General features: G+C 36.3%; 1 protein-coding gene across 1 annotated transcript in view; it reads left to right on the top strand.

The window, feature by feature from the left end:
* Positions 1 to 22,357, top strand: part of LOC106065998 (pyroglutamylated RF-amide peptide receptor-like) — a 98,312-nt gene that overhangs the window by 55,629 nt on the left and 20,326 nt on the right. The window contains exons 3-4 of the mRNA XM_056030268.1: positions 13,537 to 13,658; positions 14,826 to 14,949. Of these exons, the coding sequence (XP_055886243.1) occupies positions 13,537 to 13,658; positions 14,826 to 14,949 (246 nt within the window). The remainder of the gene's footprint in view (positions 1 to 13,536; positions 13,659 to 14,825; positions 14,950 to 22,357) is intronic.

A 22,357-nucleotide genomic window follows, 5' to 3' on the forward strand; every position in this document is an offset into this window, starting at 1 on the left:
AGTAATTTACTAGAATTGATTACTGAAAATTACTTTTTAGACATTTAATTTTCTTGTAAACCATAACATAGAAGTTTTGTAATCGATAAAGAAAGTTCCGGATTTTGTTTCTTACAAATCGTCGCCAGAAATTTCCGAATTTATTTAAAAATCTACTAACGCCAAATAATTGTTTGAACTCCCTCTTCTAATTAATAAACAAATAATCTTCTCATTTACGAAATAATGTTTTTACGGATTTTTATGAAAAATATTTTAACTCACTACTCTCTTACAGTACATTTAACTTTCTACCTAAAACATTAAAAAATCTAATTATCGTTAATATTATGTTCCGATTTTTAAGGAAAACAGAATCCAAACACCAAAGTAAGGTATGAAAATCTCTCCACGTGGCTGTAGTACATCTAATTTTTATACGAGACCATCCAAAAAATTTGAATAACGGTATTACATTTATCTGAAATTCTCTTTTTCTTTTACTATTTATACAAACATCCGGAACAATCTATTATATAAACTTTTCAATTGTGTTCATACCTAAAAATTATTGCGATGTTTTGAAACGTAAAATAAAGGTTAATCAATTTTTAATAACTTTTAGTTGTTTTTTTTATATCAAGATAACGGACAGACCGACTGACAGACAAAACGCAAAAACAATGTGGCTTTGATCCTTTTTAAATAATATCTATTAGAACTCAGTGCACCAATGTCTATGAACCCTCGTTAAATATCTCGTGTAAATAAAGACATTTTTTTTTATGGTACCGGTACTAGCCTATTGTGAGGTAATGGAATTTTTTTTCTTTGACGTCATATGAATGGACTCTTTAAATGTAATGTTAAAAGAACGCACTCGGTGCACCAATGTCTATTAACCCTCGAAAAAATTGCTTGTATTAATAAAAACATATTTTAGTCTAACTAAGCCGTGTGACGTAGTGTTTTTTTGTTCCTTTGACGTCACATGGAATGAATTCTTTAAATGAAATGCTAAAAGAACGCACTCGGTGCACCAATGTCTATGAACACTCGAGAAATGGCTCGTGTTGATAAAAGTGATTTTTAGTCTAGCTAGGCCTTGTGACGTAGTGTTTTTTTTCCTTTGACGTCATATGGAATGAATTCTTTAAATGAAATGCTAAAAGAACGCACTCGGTGCACCAATGTCTATGAACACTCGATAAAAGGCTCGTAATGATGAAGGCGATTTTTATTCTAGCTAGGCCGTGTGACGTAGTGTTTTTTTTTCCTTTGACGTCATATGGAATGAATTCTTTAAATGAAATGCTTAAAGAACGCACTCGGTGCACCAAAGTCTATGACCACTCGATAAATGGCTCTTATAGATGAAGGCGATTTTTAGTCTAGCTAGGCCGTGTGACGTAGTGTTTTTTTTTCCCTCTGACGTTATATGGAATTAATTCTTCAAATGAAATGAAAAAAGAACTCGGTATAGTAATGTTTATTAAGCCTCGTTATGTGACTCGCGTTTAAAAAAGGAATGATATCTTGATTTAGATATAATCTAGATTTTTTAAACTAGATCTAGATTTTTATTACAGTATATCTAGATCTGGATTTATATTCTAATTAAAATTATTTTAGAGTCTAGATCTAGAATTTCTAGATCTAGTTTAGACTAAAATAGACTAGATTAAGATGTAGAATTTCAATTTCTAAACTTAAAGTGTAAAAAAAAGTGTAGATTTTCATTTCCAAACGTTTTGATCAATATTGTAATGTTTTAATATACTAAAACTAATCTACTATTTTTTTATTAAATTTAAATTTACGGCAAATGAATCTTTGAAACATTATTACTTTTGACCATCGGATGGCTGCCTGGTCGTGCGGTTTGCGCGCTGGACTGTCGTTCAGATTTATGGATGGCCCAGGGTTCAAACCCTGCCCGCTCCCATCCCCCGTCGTCCTGCGGGAGGTTTGGACTAGGAAGTAATTATCTTCAACTCTGAAGGAACATCCGAAACGTGTAAAACATTTTACATCAAAATTAAATCACCTCTTGAATATTATTTGCGAATATGCAGATCCGACAGAGATCCGACTTCGACGGGGCCGCCTCTGAGTTTGTGTAACACAAACTCTCTTTGTAATCTTGTTCTGTGATGGATTGATACCATGACCTTTAACGAGTGTGCGATTATGAGTTTATGAAATGGAAATCTGAATGTAGAATCTACCAGGAAAAGTGAATGGATCTTTTTTGTGGAACATGATAATAAGCCAACATATTTGTTTTGTAAAGAAAGTCTCCAGGGCATATACAGCGGCATTGTTAAACAAATATGAAGGCCTTCTTGGTTTAAGCCGTGTCTAAAAGGTTGGTTAAACTACGCCTAGAGATTGGAGGACCGATGAGAATATTTACCGAAAAGAGACAAGAAAATAAGTTGGTGGTAAAGGTAGCTAAAATGTTGCTCACATTTTAAGTAGAAAAATGAAACCATTTTAAGACGCGTAAAAATGATAGACTTTAACTATCCTATTAATTAATGTAAGTACTAGATCCAATAGTTTCAAATAGTTTCAGGTGAATTTTGATTTCATTTTTCGTACCTTTTTGTTGATGTGGCCCGCGACACGCGTTTCAAAAGTTAAAATGGCCCGCAGGTCGAATAAGGTTGAGCATCACTGGTCTATTGTATGAATGTTAATGATAATATTGTCTCGACATGTAGTCTTATTCGCTTTCAAAATATTTGAACTTTTAAAAAAAAATTATCTCAAAAGTTTATGATATTAAACTGTTTACTTATCATTTCTTATTTATAAAGTGTTTATCTTTTGTACATTTATTGTTACAACAAAATGTCCTCCCTGTTGCATATCAACCACTAAGTTTCGATGAAACAAAACAAAACAAACGATTATTGACTTCAACTTGACATGCTGCTAACACTCCTGAGAAAGTCATTTAGAAACCATTGCTTCCAACTTACGTGACCATGAGTCACAGAACTAGGTTTTAGTGAGTTTGGGATTTTCCAGGAGAAAAATACGTATTCTACTAGTGAAAGGCTGTGAACTGCGTGGGTGGGGGGTGGGAGCTATGAAGAGCTTATCTGAGGAACTAATGTCCCTTTCGAACTGGCCATGGGACACTGAGGATTAAAAGACTTTGACCAGGTCTATAACCAAGTTTGGGCCTCTGTGCACGGCAGAGATCAATACTTGGACCTGAATGACGGACTGATTCTATTCACCGCCATCCCGCTGTTGATATGAACGCCCATGTTGGTCTCTTGGTGGCAGAGTTGTCCCAACATGATCACGTACAGTGACTGACATGAAATAAGTAATGACGATCATCAATTTGTTTCCATAAGTGTATTTAGTAGTATTTGTAAATATAACAGTAACTATTTTAGTCCTGGAAGATGGTTCTACTTTATTATCGCCTACCAAACTTTGCAAGAGTTGAATAATGAAACAGATTTTAAATGTTGATAATCAACCTAAAGAAAAGAGATACACCGTAACTACAATATGACCATTTACTAAATAACTACAATATGACCATTCACTAAATAACTACAATATGACCATTCACTAAATAACTACAATATGACCATTTACTAAATAACTACAATATGACCATTTACTAAATAACTACAATATGACCATTTACTAAATAACTACAATATGACCATTTACTAAATAACTACAATATGACCATTTACTAAATAACTACAATATGACCATTTACTAAATAACTACAATATGACCATTTACTAAATAACTACAATATGACCATTTACTAAATAACTACACTATGACCATTTACTAAATAACTACCATATGACCATTTATTAAATAACTACAATATGACCATTTACTAAATAACTACCATATGACCATTTATTAAATAACTACAATATGACCATTTACTAAATAACTACCATATGACCATTTATTAAATAACTACAAAATGACCATTTACTAATATGGTAAAAATGTTATAATTATATACGTAAATGTCTTTACAATCTAGTACAGGTTCTGTTTCGTAGACTGCACCAAAAAGTTTAGTTAAAGCTTGTTGTCAAATAACTAACCATCTTTGCTTCTATTTGACATTAAGTCCATTTTGCTCACAAGAGATGAACAGTTTAAACTAAGGTTTACAGAATGTTAAGCGCATGGCTTCCTAACCAGTTCAACACTGGGATTTTTTATTTCGTGATATTTTGCGCGCCTCTGAGTCCACCACCTAGCTCTAATGGGTACCTGTCTGAGTCCACCTAGCTCTAATGGGTACCTGTCAGAGTCCACCTAGCACCTAGCTCTAATGGGTACCTGACTGAGTCCACATAGCTCTAATGGGTACCTGTCTGAGTCCACCTAGCTCTAATGGGTACCTGACTGAGTCCACCTAGCTCTAATGGGTACCTGTCTGAGTCCACCTAGCTCTAATGGGTACCTGACTGAGTCCACCACCTAGCTCTAATGGGTACCTGACTGAGTCCACCACCTAGCTCTAATGGGTACCTGACTGAGTCCACCTAGCTCTAATGGGTACCTGACTGAGTCCACCACCTAGCTCTAATGGGTACCTGACTGAGTCCACCTAGCTCTAATGGGTACCTGACTGAGTCCACCTAGCTCTAATGGGTACCTGTCTGAGTCCACCTAGCTCTAATGGGTACCTGACTGAGTCCACCACTTAGCTCTAATGGGTACCTGACTGAGTCCACCTAGCTCTAATGGGTACCTGACTGAGTCCACCTAAGAACCTAGGTCTAATGGGTACCTGACTGAGTCCACATAGCTCTAATGGGTACCTGACTGAGTTTACCTAGCTCTAATGGGTACCTGACTGAGTCCACCTAGCACCTAGCTCTAATGGGTACCTGACTGAGTCCACCTAGCACCTAGCTCTAATGGGTACCTGACTGAGTCCACCTAGCACCTAGCTCTAATGGGTACCTAACTGAGTCCACCTAGCTCTAATGGGTACCTGACTGAGTCCACCTAGCTCTAATGGGTACCTGAAATTATTGGGGGAAAACTGAAGGCGGTTGGTCATTATGCTGGCCATATGACACCCTCGTTAACCGTGACCCTATAGTGATTCCCAAAGTGGTCTATATAGACCCGAGGGGTTTATGAAGACTTCCAAGGGGTCTACGAAAGTGAATATTAAATCGGGGGTCTATGATTGTCTATGAGATGTCTACGGGAGTCTACGATAAATAAATAGCCAAATACAGAAAACACGACAGAAAAACCATTGATTTCCCCAGCCCTTGAAATTATTTCAAAAACTGTTTTACACAAGCATACATCTAATATTACTAAAAGAACTTCTTGAAGCAAAATACAGTTCAAGGACACATCGGAGGTATTAGTTATAACATTAAAAGCATCTTGTGTAATTCTTTGCAAACGACATACACAGTTTGGAATCAGCGGTGTCACAGGCTCTGACAGAAAGTAGAGCTGTGTGCCGCACACTGCTTACGGTCACCGGCTTCTGATTTTTCCTCAGAGTTGACTACTGAAGCCTTTTCCGTGATTGGGTATAGCTGCAAGGCAGCAGAGGTTCGAATTCACAGTTTTCCTTCTTCTAAGTGGATAGCCAGCCATGACTAATGAGCCCCTCCTGAGTCCAAAGTTTACTGGTTTAGGCGCCAGTTACTCGCCTTCGACACTTTTGTTAGTGAAAACAATTACGCAGACCCAATATTTGAGCTACACAGGGCCGCCGCGAGGGTTGTGGCCGCCTGCGTGCGAAATTAAAAATGCCGCTCCCCCCCCCCTTTTTTTTTCTCTAAAAAACAATTCCATTAATACTGAGCTGGACGCTGTTCCAAAAGTGGCCTTTGATTTAAATCCATTTTTGTAGACCATTCCATTTTTTCGTTACATATTTGTTGTATCCTTCAAGTACAACTATGAACCATGCACTAGGAACAATTTTGAATATACGTGCCTACAGAAATCTGAATTATTGGTTCTTTGAAATTAACAGTAAAAACTGATCTCATTATATGACTACTCGCTTATGCTGCTGTATTTGCGTCCATTATAATTGATGAGCTGCGGGGGCATATTACAATGAACAACCTAAATGATCATGATCTATATACAATTTTTCGATAACTTTAACTGCTCACAGTGTTACATGGTCTGGACGTGGGTATGTTCACTTGTTTGTTATTGTAAGTTAAAGTATAATAATAAATATAAGCTTGAAATACAAAAGTCATCTGAACTTTTTCAACGTTCTATACACTTTCATAATAGTTATCACGATTGTATTTTGGAGAGATGTGTATTGTATCCACAATCATCTGACATACACGGATTCATAGTTGCCTACAAATTTATCCATGAAGCAACTCAGCCCTGAATATTTTTCATGAGTTTAATACAGAGTAAATAATCCAAAGTACAAGTCACTTATACAATGACTTGAAATAAAACATAGTAAGGCAGTGTTTCTCGCATTCCCGGGTGGCGACTCCCTAGATAACAACATTTTTGTTCGAGCCCCTTTTAGAAGCTGTAGCCCAGGGAGCAATGTAGGCTCCAATAGGGAGGTCCGTGAGTGCTTTTTTTTTGTGTTTAGAATGTAGTTAAAAAAAAAGAAACTTAGTCACAACTTTTAGGTTTTATTTTTCATTTAGCCTTCTTTAATTTAACACTGTGTATAAAAATGATAGAAACCAAATTAACGTCTTGTTTACATCATTTGTAAGCCTTGTAAAAAGTTCCTCCTGAAGGTAGAACTTAAGATAGTCAGGTTTCCACTCAAGTCGGCGAGGGGTCTGAACATTTTTTTCAACGCCCCACTTTCCCGTTGTTGGTTGGTTGTTGGCTTGTAGCTCAAGACAGCTAGTACAACTGAACCGTTGTAGGCGTTTTATATTTTTTAATAACTAAACTTTAGAAAACTTGAACAAATTTCTTAGTGAACAAAAACTCAATTTATAACTGTTTTAGTATTCACGATTTCACTTGAGACGAGATCTAGATCTAAGAGTAATGAAATAAACTGATATTTAAACAATATCTAGCTCACAAGAAAAATAAAATCTTTACTTTTTCATGTCTTAAGATCGTCTCACATTTGTACAAGATACGCCAATGTCATCATCGTCACTGCATAACCACCAATCAATCGCTTAACCTATTATTACCGCCGCCTTGGAAACACACACACTCCATAACATCTCCTTTTCTGACTTTTTTATTACGGTAATATATCTACTTATAGAGCGCGCTATTCGACTCAAACAAATATTACAACAACCGCGAAAATTCATGTCCAGAAATGATTAGGTGCCTATGGAAAAACCACATTGGGATTCCCTCGTATACTGCTCTATTTTTTAGTTCTAGTTTCCAAAATAATTTCTTATGTACGAATATCGTTTATATTTTCAAAGGATAATGGAATAATTAGAATTTATTTAAAATATTTGAGACATTTTTTTATTTAACTAATTTTTAAAAAAAGTAACATTGGAATAATGATTTGGCCGCCCCTAAAATAGGCCGCCTGCGTGCAATGCACACATTGCACAATAGGTAGCGGCGGCCCTGGAGCTACACGTGAAAGATCAAGAAATACATGAGAAACTGTTCCTTGCGGAAAAATACAATGATAATTAAGGTTATTTAATGAATTAATATTTAATGTTTAAAGACTACTTCATAGAACAAAAAAGTCCTATTAGAAACATAATATCCGTAGTAACGAATGATCAATCATGCAAAAAAAAACAACAAAAAAAAAACAACACATTACCAGTGTGTTTGGTGATTCGAGTAATAAATATTAATTGTTATTTTAAGTGGTTTAAATTTGAATTTTTATCAATAAAAAAAGATAGATCTCTATGACTTAAAATGCAGCTTTAAATTACTTTTTCACTCTTTGACTCTTTAGTGTTAGAAATTAGTTTTAAAAAAATTGCAAAAATGCAATATAAGCTTAGCAGGGTGTCTACCAAAAAACATGGCAAGGGGTCTCCGAGACCAAAACGTTTGGCAACCACTGCTTTACATGGACCTTATCATCTCTCCAATAGACAGCATTATTGAAACATTGGGTCATACCATTTTTAACTTTCGAAACTACTCTCTAACTTTGACCTCCATTGTAACTGTCACGCGATGTACGCGTAAAGGCCTAGTTGTTTTGGATAAATAAGTAGTTTACAACAAATACAGCATTAATTATATACATATTATATACATATCAAGGGCGTAGCCGGGTTGGGTTGGGGTTCTTCCCCCCCCCCGAAATGAAATCCCCCGTGGGGGGGGGGGGACGGAATTAAGTGACTGATTTTTGCTTTCATTTTGTTTATTTTAGGTGAGATTTTAATTCTAAATCATCACTTACCACAGCACAGCCGAGTTGGTTTTAAGTTAAAAACCCTCTACCAGGGGTTTTGAGTTTAAAACCCCCTAGAAGGGGGTATTGAGATTAAAAAAAAACCATATCAGGGGGTTTTGAGATACAAATCCCTCTACCAGGTGGTTTTGAGTTTAAAACCCCCTACCAGGGGCTTTGAGTTTAAAACTCCCTACAGGGGTTTTAAGTTTAAAAAAAAAACCTTACCAGGGGTTTTGCAGTTAAATCCCCCTCTTCTATAAACAAAACTAAAAGAAATGCAAACGACAATCCCCAAATTCCAAGAAAACAGCTAAAGAAGATTTTAACTTTAAAACCGCCTCCAATAATAAAGTGTGAATAGTCTTCTGCCGAAATTGAAAAATACTAAATGTGGCTCAACAAAGATGGCTAAGACAGATTTTAGGATTCAGTTATAGAGATCGGGTCTAAATCAAAGAAATCATATGCCGAAATGGGAGTCGAACCTTTAGTAAGGTTGTGACAGAGCGTCGCATGAGGTTTTGCGGGACATGTTCTCCGACAAAATGAATTAAGCATAATAAGAGTTGCGGAAACAGCTTGCCGGAAAATGCGCCGTACGGCGCGAGAGGGTCTAAGTCAGTAAGAATAGCATATTAGGTTTTTGAAATAAAACTTTTTAATAGCAGGAGAATGCACTGTAGATACCTCAGAATATGCATTTTGTTGGCTTTCAATACCAGAAATAGTGCTAGGCGGCGGGGCTTCGCTCCCCTTGCTATCAAGGCTGGGGAGTCTACGAGTTGTCCACTAATTCCAAGAAGAACCTATTCTAGGGCACAATAAACGTCTTCCGAAAGGGTCAGAATGTAATAAAGATTAATTATGTATACAAACACAAACACATATATATAATTTATTTCCCCTCCCCCCGAAAAAAATCCTGGCTACGTCCATGATACATATATATATGTGCCTTCTAGCAAACTACAATCTTATACACATAATTACATCTTTGAACAAATTTCTCTATTCACCCAAATTGAAAATGTTTTAATACAGTTAGTGCTCGTTTTGTTTTTTCTATGACGAAGTCCTTGTAGAAGTTCTACGGGTTCACGTGAGAAGCCGTACTGAGAAAGGCCATTCAATCGCTCTGAAACTCAGAGGATAGATTTTGGATTTCACAAGATGGGAACTAGACCAAGACTAAATTTGCCCTTCGGCTATTGTTGATGGACATCGTGTATCTTGGGCCATACAAGACAGTAAGAATGTGCATTACGTGGGACATGCCAGTGAAGGAATTTGTCTTAGGAAAACATTGAGTGATGGCGAGAGAGGGAGAGAGAGAGAGAGAAACACAAGTCTTCAAAGAAAAGGGAACAATTAGAAGGGTGTGGATATAAAAAAAAAGAGGTGGTGGGGGGAACTAGAGAAAATAGAATTTTTATATAGAGATATATTTTATAATTGATATTTCATTTGATATACCAAAATATTAAGGACATGCGAATTCATAGATACTTTTATAAAGACCAAGGGTCGTCTGTTCTCTATCAGTCAACATGGGATCCTAGCGACCGAAGTTAATGCCTCAGAGCCTCACTTTTAAAGATAATGCATCAGAGCCTCACTTTTAAAGATAATGCCCCAGAGCCTCACTTTTAAAGATAATGCCTCAGAGCCTCACTTTTAAAGATAATGCCTCAGAGCCTCACTTTTAAAGATAATGCCTCAGAGCCTCACTTTTTTGATGGATGAAGAACTAGTCATTTTAAAAGAAGAAGTACTTGAATTCACAGTAAACGAAATGTGACCTAAATACGGTAAGAAGTTCGGTTTAAAAAACGTTTAGCTATGAAATCTTCGAATGCCTGATCATTGCAAGGGACTACTAGAGTTCTCATCTTTAATTGATACTAGTCCATGTCTAATCTTTGCAATGCATATGTTTGCAATGATACTTGTTTATGTATGTAATCTTACTGAACTATTTTCATTGTCATTTTTTGTTTACATGCCACATAAACCTAAAAAAAAATATATATGTAATATATATGCTGCATATTGATGCTATTTACATTCGCCATAAAAATGAAACAAAATTGTCCATGTTGCCAGCAATTAACGTATCAAGTTACGGCAGAGAGAATGCAGTGTCACGCGGCTGTTTGATTGTCCTATGCTCTTCACTAGTTCTCAAATTGAACACGTCTGTTGGTTTGGTAAGATTTCCTGAACGATCTAATGTGGTTGGAACGCTTGAGAATTTGTCGAGTTCATCCAGGGAGATGCGCCATTCATGAGTATTCCATGACACTTGGGAATAATCAAGTTGATCTAGACATGGGGCGCTGTTTAATCATATTCCGAGAACCCACGAACAAGATGTATAAAGATATTTTCTCAGTTTATATGATTCGATAGAAAACCAAATGTACCCACCCAAGCCCCACCCGCATTACATCTTTATAGAAAGCCGCCTGCGGTTAAATTTAGTTTGACTGGTTTATTTCATTCCGTTTCAAAATGTCCATCTCCTGTCCTAGAGACGGCTCACTTCAATTACACGCTCAATTGACTCTAACGTTAGATTTCTCTGGTTATGTTATGATTGTGTTTAACTAGGCAGAAAATCTTGAAGAGAATTCTACAGCGGATGTATGAAACAATATAGGTACTATTTATACGATTGAAGACAAAAAATTTTTTTAAAAAATTCTATGTTGTCATATCTGAACTATAGGAATGTAATAAACAAATAGATTCATTGATAAAATATGAAGTAGTTTTGTAAGGTAAAAATAAATTTTAACTATAGAAGCACGCATTGTTCAGAAAGGATAAATGAGATACCCTAAAAAAGACCTTTGTTGAAACCTATTTTAACGACATTTAATTTATCAATTTGTCTAGATCTCTGTATGCAGCGTAGACGATCTCTGTCTGTCTCAATGTCTGTAAAAAGTCTGTACACATTAGTTCTCCCACATCGAATCTCGGATCAAGCTGAAATTTTGCACAATTATATATTTTACCTGACAACACAAGAATGAATATATATATATATAAAACAAATAGTTAATTATTTATTAGTAATAAATTATTTTGTTTGGTATGTCGAACAAGTGAAAGAAATTGTATTGACTGAAGTGGTTGTATAAGCTGAATTAGTCCCCTTTATAGGTCGTCTGAGGCTTAGTGAACACAGACATGAACTAGAAACAATAGATAACTATACAATTTTACATGTTCATACGCTCTTCGCTAGCAGAGTGGTTACCGTGTTGGCTTGAGAAGCATTAGAAGAGTTCGAATTCAGGTCGTTCATTTTGTTTAATAAATCCATTTTTAAATAACGTTCAGCCAGATACCCCCGTTCTTTCTCCCCCACCTCTTTCCAACTGGTCCAGACAAGTGATAGAATCATAGCATATAGACAAAGCTAAAGCATGAAATTACGCTAAACAAAAACAATTGGTAAAAATATTTTTAATCGCACAGATTTAGTGTTGTTAGTCTAGGGATGGCATCGTTCAGTCATAACGACTATGGTTCATCTCGAACACTTTTTCCTGGTATATAGTCTAACAGTTAGGCGACGTGGAAAATACAATTTTTATCGTATCATTTTGTCATCCTCACTTATGACGTGAAACACCTCGTAAGTCATACCCTGTAGCTAGAAGTTAAAGAAAAAGAAAGAGAGAGTTAGAGAGAGAGAGAGAGAGAGAGAGAGAGAGAGAGAGAGAGAGAGACTTAGCACGATGTTGCAGAAGATACAAAGAAAAAGGAGATAGCTGGAACCATCCCTTTAGTCCCGGGACTCCAACAAAATGACCCATGGGATGGACTATCTCTATATCCGTAGAAATACAGTAAATCGCTTAACGACCTTCCCTTGAGTTTAGGAAGAAAAGCATGAAAAAAGAAACTTCGAGTCCTAACTGAGTGTGGCCTTTAGTGACAGTATGAGAGACATGGAGAGAGAGAGAGAGAGAGAGAGAGAGAGAGAGAGAGAGAGAAGGACATTGAGAGAGGGAGGGAGAGAGAAATGCAAACATTGGCTTGGTACAACATTATTAACGGATTTTGTTGGTAATTAAATCAGATTGCTGTCAGTGTTATGGTAAGTTAAACTTGTTCTAGGAAACTGGATCATTCATTTTAGTGAACAGTCAAAAAGAAATGAAATTAATTAAGCATGAAACTATTTTTATGCACATATTAGTCATAGTTTCTGTCATTTGTATAGTGAGGACAATATACACCATTTAGCGGCCCCCGAAAGAGGAATAGCCGCTATTTGTTTTGTGTGGACTCAGAAACTAGAAAAGAAAATGAAAATCACACATTAAAATATTTAAGATCATTTAAAGTTCTGATGCAACGACTACTTTTTTTTTCTTTATTAATTGCTAATCATTTAATCTTTTAAATTAAACGATAAAGCATTAAAAAAAAATGTGTTTCAACTATTCACTAAGAATAGTAAAAGAACAACACGAGGTAGCTTTAGTACTAAGTATAGCATTCAGTATTAAATTGTAAAACGTTTTTGTCATTTTATAAAAAATGTTGTTAAAAATATTTGTATGACTAAATTAAGTGTGCTTGGTTATATAAGCTACTTAAGTTTGAAATAAAATTTTTAATTTAGCTATAAAAGTGAAGGAAAGTATTTAGTAGGTAGAGAGTTCGAATAGGATTTAAACGTTTATTTAATACACGGTGTTTTTTGTTTACTACACATTAGTACTACAATACTAGAGACAATAGATTTCACTCTCAAGTAGCAATAATTGTCCTCATTTGGTGATTTGAACAATAGACGTAGACATCTCTATCTGGACAGGTGTTTTTTGTAATTATTTTTTTTACATTTTAAACAAACTTTCCTAAAGACTAAGGTAGATCCATTACTTTTGTTTGATGTCTCTCATACAGATATGTCAAACTCAGGCAGAGACTCTTGTTTGATGTTTCTCAGATGAGACTCTAAGTCAGAGACTCTTGTTTGATGTCTCACAGACAGATGAGACTCCCTCAGACAGATAAAACTATGTCAGAGACTCTTGTTTGATGTCTCTCAGACAGACTCTTGTTAGTACAAATGTGTGTAGAGACCTAAGATTCCGCTCAGACTTTCACCTGAATGTTTTGTCTGTCTCTGTCCACAGTGCATTGCCTTCTTTTCCTTTAGTTGGGCCTTTGGCTACTTCCTCTGCAAGGCTGTCCATTATTTGCAAATTGTGGCCATGATCTGTTCGGTCATGACCTTGACCGTGATGAGCATTGAGAGGTAAAAAATCTTATGAATATTCATGAGCGTTGTGCCAAGTTAGGTAAGCCATGTCCTTCTAGCCAGCCGCATGCAAAGTTGTTCCTTTCTTTTATTCACCCCGTAAACAAAACAAAAAGTTATATGTTACGTCTAAATCTTGAAAGAGTCAAGGTACAGTCGAATACCAATGGACAGTGGCGTAGCAAAGGATTTTGGGGCCGGGGGTGGGGGCTGGGCCTCTTTAAGGGCTATTGCATTTTGACATTCGACATCATGACATGAGATAATGTACTAAATAAATATATATGTCTAATGTGTCTAAAACATGCAACATGGTCACTAATTTACATAACAACATGAATAGCCAGATAACATGGCATAGGCACATTCCTCGTTCCATATGCTAGGACAAATTTATACAAATGCTTCTTCTCTAGTGCTATTAGAGCATGGCCTGAGCCAACCAGGAAAACCAGTGACTTGGCAAACTTTAAGTCATTGGTTAACACACAATGACTAGATGCATGACGCGTAGGATGTAATCATCTTCTCTTTTGAAGTCACGTCTGTATTATACAAGATAAGATATTCAATGTAAAAATTTCGAACTCTCATTTGGGGGACCTCCAAATTGGGGTCCGGGGGGATTTTCAAATTAGGACCTACCCACCCTAGCTACGCCACTGGAGATGTATCTAACGTACGTTACCTATATTGAGAGTTATTGTACGGATAAGTTAAGTCATTCCAACCATACCATTTTCTTTTCAAAATTAAGTATGCAAATTGTATTCATATACATATTAAGAAAAAAAAAACCTAGGTCAAAATGGAGTTTGTGTTACGCTCGACATCATCTCAAATACAGCAAAATTAAAAGCAAAGATTAAAAACATAGTAACAAAAATAAATTTAAACATTGTCAAAAGACTAAATAAGACAAAAAGATCTTTCTTTGTCTAAATATAAATATCCCGATGTGCGTCTTTGCAGTGACATTCTTTAAGAATAGAAGTCGCCCATAATTAAAAACAACAACTCCAAAAACATCGGAACTGGCATTTTTATTTCAAATTATTTTCTGATGCCATGTCTTAATATCCCTGTGTACGTGTGGAAGTGACATCAATCATACACATACACACGAAAACTTAATGAATCACTTTTTCTTTTTTTCGTTTGCAGAAATATCGCCATTATGTCTCCTTTACGCTCCAAGAGAATCTGTACAAGGAGGAGGGCTAGAGTGGTGGTCGTCTTGCTGTGGGCAGGATCAATAGTGCTGGCGCTGCCAATATTCCCTGGGCAGGTGAGAACTTCATCTGGTGCCCCCCATGGGGGCCGTGCTCTTAGTTCATTGTTAGCCACATGTGGCGCTGAGAAAAGTGACCGAATACTCGTCTATCACCAGAAAACAGTCCTAATAAACGTGGTGATACATTTGTGTTGAAATGTTTAGTTTCGTTTTTTTGTTTGGTACATCCAGTGGCGTCACTAGGTACATTCAGTGGCGTCGCTAGGTACTAGAGTAACACCTTTAGTAAAATCACTAAATTTAGAAAGCCTTCAGGACAGAAGGCTCAAAAGTAAAGTAGCAATCATACATAAAACACTGAACCATAATCTTCAAATACAAAAACAAAATTTAATAAAATACTCTGAAAGACACAAAGATAAAGGCAAATTCCTCGTCCCATATGCTAGGACAAATTTGTACAAATACTCCTTCTTCCCTAGTGCTATTAGAGCATGGAATGGGTTGCCTGAGCTAGCCAGGAAAACCAGTGACTTGGCAGAATTTAAGTCATTGGTTAATATGCATGACTAAATGCATGACGCGTAGGACGTAATCATCTTCTTTTTTGAAGTAACGTCTGTATTATATAAGATAAGAAATCCAGTGGCGTCACTAGGAACATCCAGTGGCGTCACTAGGTACATCCAGTGGCGTCACAAGGTACATCCAGTGGCGTCACTAGGTACATCCAGTGGCGTCACAAGGTACATCCAGTGGCGTCACTAGGTACATCCAGTGGCGTCACTAGGTACATCCAGTGGCGTCACTAGGTACATCCAGAGGCGTAGCTAGGTACATTCAGTGGCGTCACTAGGTACATTCAGTGGCGTCACTAGGTACATCCAGTAGCGTCACTAGGTACATCCAGTGGCGTCACTAGGTACATCCAGTGGCGTCACTAGGTACATCCAGTGGCGTCACTAGGTACATCCAGTGGCGTCACTAGGTACACCCAGTGGCGTCGCTAGGTACATCCAGTGGCGTCACTAGGTACATCAATATTCTTGAACTCAGGAGATGAACTTTAATTCTACACCATTTTACAGAACATTGCGAAAGCTTTTAACTCTTAAAGTCACATCTTAAAGACAAGTCGTCTCATTGCAGACAAAAAAGTTCTTATTTTAGTTTGTTACACAATGTTGTTGTTATTGTTCATGACATCCTAACCTTATTGAAAGAACAAGTATTCAACAATACTGGCTATTTCTTATATCTTAAGTTGCTTGGCTGTGCATTATATCTTGTATTTGTATACAGAAAGTAGGGCTCCACAGTCACATGGAATAGTGTGCTACGAGATGAACTGAAGTCGTTATACCAAGTTGAATAACAGCCTGTTTACATATATAGACACGTATATCCGTCAGTTAGTTGATCCTATAGACTATAGACACGTATATCTGTCAGTTAGTTGATCCTATAGACTATAGACACGTATATCCGTCAGTTAGTTGATCCTATAGACTATAGACACGTATATCCGTCAGTTAGTTGATCCTATAGACTATAGACACGTATATCCGTCAGTTAGTTGATCCTATAGACTATAGACACGTATATCCGTCAGTTAGTTGATCCTATAGACTATAGACACGTATATTTGTCAGTTAGTTGATCCTATAGACTATAGACACGTATATCTGTCAGTTAGTTGATCCTATAGACTATAGACACGTATATCTGTCAGTTAGTTAATCCTATAGACTATAGACACGTATATCTGTCAGTTAGTTGATCCTATAGACTATAGACACGTATATCTGTCAGTTAGTTAATCCTATAGACTATAGACACGTATATCTGTCAGTTAGTTAATCTTATAGACTATAGACACGTATATCTGTCAGTTAGTTAATCCTATAGACTATAGACACGTATATCTGTCAGTTAGTTAATCCTATAGACTATAGACACGTATATCTGTCAGTTAGTTAATCCTATAGACTATAGACACGTATATCTGTCAGTTAGTTAATCCTATAGACTATAGACACGTATATCTGTCAGTTAGTTAATCTTATAGACTATAGACACGTATATCTGTCAGTTAGTTAATCTTATAGACTATAGACACGTATATCTGTCAGTTAGTTAATCCTATAGACTATAGACACGTATATCTGTCAGTTAGTTAATCCTATAGACTATAGACACGTATATCTGTCAGTTAGTTAATCCTATAGACTATAGACACGTATATCTGTCAGTTAGTTAATCTTATAGACTATAGACACGTATATCTGTCAGTTAGTTAATCTTATAGACTATAGACACGTATATCTGTCAGTTAGTTAATCCTATAGACTATAGACACGTATATCCGTCAGTTAGTTAATCCTATAGACTATAGACACGTATATCTGTCAGTTAGTTAATCCTATAGACTATAGACACGTATATCTGTCTGTTAGTTAATCCTATAGACTATAGACACGTATATCTGTCAGTTAGTTGATCCTATAGACTATAGACACGTATATCACACACTTTCTCGTTGTCAGTTAGTTGATCCTATAGACTATAGACACGTATATCTGTCAGTTAGTTAATCCTATAGACTATAGACACGTATATCTGTCAGTTAGTTGATCCTATAGACTATAGACACGTATATCACACACTTTCTCGTTGTCAGTTAGTTGATCCTATAGACTATAGACACGTATATCTGTCAGTTAGTTGATCCTATAGACTATAGACACGTATATCTGTCAGTTAGTTGATCCTATAGACTATAGACACGTATATCTGTCAGTTAGTTGATCCTATAGACTATAGACACGTATATCTGTCAGTTAGTTAATCCTATAGACTATAGACACGTATATCTGTCAGTTAGTTAATCTTATAGACTATAGACACGTATATCTGTCAGTTAGTTAATCTTATAGACTATAGACACGTATATCTGTCAGTTAGTTAATCCTATAGACTATAGACACGTATATCTGTCAGTTAGTTAATCCTATAGACTATAGACACGTATATCTGTCAGTTAGTTAATCCTATAGACTATAGACACGTATATCTGTCAGTTAGTTAATCTTATAGACTATAGACACGTATATCTGTCAGTTAGTTAATCTTATAGACTATAGACACGTATATCTGTCAGTTAGTTAATCCTATAGACTATAGACACGTATATCCGTCAGTTAGTTAATCCTATAGACTATAGACACGTATATCTGTCAGTTAGTTAATCCTATAGACTATAGACACGTATATCTGTCTGTTAGTTAATCCTATAGACTATAGACACGTATATCTGTCAGTTAGTTGATCCTATAGACTATAGACACGTATATCACACACTTTCTCGTTGTCAGTTAGTTGATCCTATAGACTATAGACACGTATATCTGTCAGTTAGTTAATCCTATAGACTATAGACACGTATATCTGTCAGTTAGTTGATCCTATAGACTATAGACACGTATATCACACACTTTCTCGTTGTCAGTTAGTTGATCCTATAGACTATAGACACGTATATCTGTCAGTTAGTTGATCCTATAGACTATAGACACGTATATCTGTCAGTTAGTTGATCCTATAGACTATAGACACGTATATCTGTCAGTTAGTTGATCCTATAGACTATAGACACGTATATCTGTCAGTTAGTTAATCCTATAGACTATAGACACGTATATCTGTCAGTTAGTTAATCCTATAGACTATAGACACGTATATCCGTCAGTTAGTTAATCCTATAGACTATAGACACGTATATCCGTCAGTTAGTTAATCCTATAGACTATAGACACGTATATCTGTCAGTTAGTTGATCCTATAGACTATAGACACGTATATCACACATTTTCTCGTCTTTACATTAACACGCAGTTGTAGCCGGTCGTTGACTTGTAGCACCAAACAGCTGGTAGACAACTAAACCGTTCTAAGAGTAATATATCTTAACAAAAATAAACTTGAATAATTTGAATAACTTCCTTGTCAACAATAATAAATAGAACATTATTTATAATATAGACACAATCAACTTGTGATAAATTAAATGCATGTAGTAAATAATATCTTGTAACAAAACTCACTTCAATACCGCAACCGTTCAGTCTTACGTTCTGGAGTCGTCTCCCCTCCGTAAGACTAAGTGACGACAATGCCACCTAAGTTGCTTCATTGACAACCAATCGCAAAATCACACCGTCACCATATTCACACAATACACACACACACACACACTCCATAACATTCGCAACGTCTAAATCCAAGACAGACCCAACGTCCAGTTTGAGCCAATGTTACAAGTACATTGAGGAACACATTTGTCGAAGCCGAGAACAACGAGCTTTTATTAAACCAGCTATCCAGCTAAGTGTACTAGTGGTTACGTAGACCAGCTATCCAGCTAAGTATACTAGTGGTTACGTAGACCAGCTATCCAGCTAAGTGTATTAGTGGTTACGTAGACCAGCTATCCAGCTAAGTGTACTAGTGGTTACGTAGACCAGCTATCCAGCCAAAGGTACTAGTGGTTACGTAGACCAACTATCCAGCTAAGGGTACTAGTGGTTACGTAGACCAGCTATCCAGCCAAAGGTACTAGTGGTTACGTAGACCAACTATCCAGCTAAGGGTACTAGTGGTTACGTAGACCAGCCATCCAGCTAAGGGTACTAGTGGTTACGTAGACCAACTATCCAGCTAAGGGTACTAGTGGTTACGTAGACCAGCTATCCAGCTAAGTGTACTAGTGGTTACGTAGACCAGCTATCCAGCTAAGGGTACTAGTGGTTACGTAGACCAGCTATCCAGCTAAGTGTACTTATGGTTACGTAGACCAGCTATCCAGCTAAGTGTACTTATGGTTACCTAGACCAGCTATCCAATTAAGGGTACTAGTGGTTACGTAGACCAGTTGTTACACTTAATGATGTCTGGGTTCACACAGTGACGGCGTTGCAATCTGCTCTCCAAATGATCAATATATATCGTCAATTTCTAAAAAAAGAAATAGATCGATCTTATAGATTACAAATTACAAGAGAAGATAATTACGTCATATGCATTTCATGTGTCAATCATGCATGTTAATCAGTAACTTAAACTCTGCTAAGTCGTTGGCTTTCCTGGCTGATTCAGGCAATCAATTCCATTCTCAAGAGGTTTTATAGTGTGTACAAGAGTGTATATTTAGACATGTGAGTGTGTGTGTGTGTGTGTCTCTTATCTTTGAGCGTTATAATAACTTCTTTTTTCTATTTGATATCTTGTACATGTGTCATTCTGGAGATTAAAAATATATATAAATTCTGTTTGGGGAATTGTCATTGTAAATTATAAAAAATTGGCAATTTTTTAAAACTTTGGCTAAACATTTTTTATCCTCCAGGTTGTGTTAAAAACATTCAATTAATAAATAAGATTATTTCGTTCTTATTAATAGCTGTTTTTAGATTTATCCCCCCCCCCTTTTTTTTTAAGGATCTTCTCTATGGCATAGCCAGCTCTTTAATGATGTTACTGACGCCTGAAACAACACCAACAGTGTGCAGGATTTCATTAACTCCATAGAAATGCTGTATCTTTATAATCAATATAGCCTTATATTAACTATGCGATATTACATTATAAACAGCTTATATAACATGTAAGTTTGATAGTACAGTTTTAAGCTTTTATTCCATAATGCCTAGCTACCCATATTTTTAGACCGCTCGTCTATAAAATCGCCAACGGCTAGTGAATGTTGTTTCGGCTTGGGACTCATGGGTGTAGCCAAGGGGGGGGGGGGGGGCTGATATAAAATCTAAAGCAAAATACAGTTACCTAAGTCCAAGAGCGTAGCCATAGAGGTTACAAATTTCTACCAGTAGCTGGGCTCCATTAATAAAGTGCAGTGATAGTTATCTGCCGAAATTGAAAAAGAGTAAATGTGGCTCAACAAAGATGGCTAAGACAGATTTTAGGAGTCAGTTATAGAGATCGGGTCTAAATCAAGGAAATCCTATGCCGAACTGGGAGTCGACCCCTTAGTAAGGTTGTGACAGAGCGTCGCATGAGGTTTGCGGGACATGTTCTCCGACAAAATGAATTACGCATAATAAGAGTTGCGGAAACAGCTTGCCGGAAAATGCGCCGTACGGCGCGAGAGTGTCTAAGTCAGTAAGAATAGCACATTAGGTTTTTGAAATAAAACTTTTTAATAGCAGGAGAATGCACTGTAGATACCTCAGAATAGGCATTTTGTTGGCTTTCAATACCGGAAATAGTGATTGGGGCGAGCCCGCGCTGCAAGCCCCCCTTGCTGGCAAGGTCGGGGAGTCTACAAATTTCCACTTACTCCAGGAAGATTAATTATATAGACACACACACACACACACACATATATATATATATATATATATATATATATATATATATATATATATATATATATATATATATATATATATATATATATATATATATTTGTCGGGAGGGAGGGAGAAAAAAATCACCCCCGACCCCCGAAAAACAAATCCTGGCTACGCCCATGCTTGGGACTAAGTGGAATTATACTTGGTAAGAAAGTCAAGTATTTGCAGACTGTTGTTCGCTTATATGGGCACGCCATTGTCGTTATGGTCTCTACTAAGTGGTTCAGTTTAGTTTAGAGTGTGCATTGTATTTGATGACAGTTAAAAGTAGTGACGTAATCACACATACTAATGACGAGTACACAAGAAGCTTGGAACAAGAAGCTTGGTACATTTATTGCTAGGAAATAACGACGGATTAATCATGGAATTAAATTTGTAAAAGGTATAGACTAACAATAATAACTCTGTGCGTTTAGATATCATTTTACCAATTGTTTTTGTTTAGCGCATTTCATGCTTTTAGCTTTCTCATTCGCAATGATCTTATCACCTGTCTGGACCAGTTAAGAAAAAAAAGGACGTGGGGAAAGATGGGTGTATCTGGAGGAATGTCACCGTTGTTGCTCTCTAAATGTATTTTATATTTTAAAAAAATATAGCCTCCTCAGGCCAATACACTAACCACTGTGCCAGCGAAGCTATTATAAAAATAAAAGGTTTTATAATTGTTAATTGTTAGATTCAAACCTATAGCATCGTTCTAATTCTCTACACAAATTATAAAGGAAAATAATTCAATTTATGCCACCACATCAGTCAAGTACTATTTCTTTCCCTTGTTCGATACCAAACAAAATAATTAAATACCAAATATTTGCTTAACTCATTAGTCATTTTATTTATTGATTCTTTTTTTTTTCTTCTTATATTGGTGCAAATTTTCAACTTTATTCGAGTTTGGGTGTGTACAAACTTTTAGCAGACACACCAACATAAAGTGTGAGTTGATGAGATTTTAAAAAAGAAACTAAATCTAAACAGTTGAAAAAAACATTCATACGTATAAAAATCAAGACAGTGTGAAGACA

The sequence above is a fragment of the Biomphalaria glabrata genome, chromosome 5 (assembly GCF_947242115.1).
Source record: "Biomphalaria glabrata chromosome 5, xgBioGlab47.1, whole genome shotgun sequence".
Lineage (NCBI taxonomy): Eukaryota > Metazoa > Mollusca > Gastropoda > Planorbidae > Biomphalaria > Biomphalaria glabrata.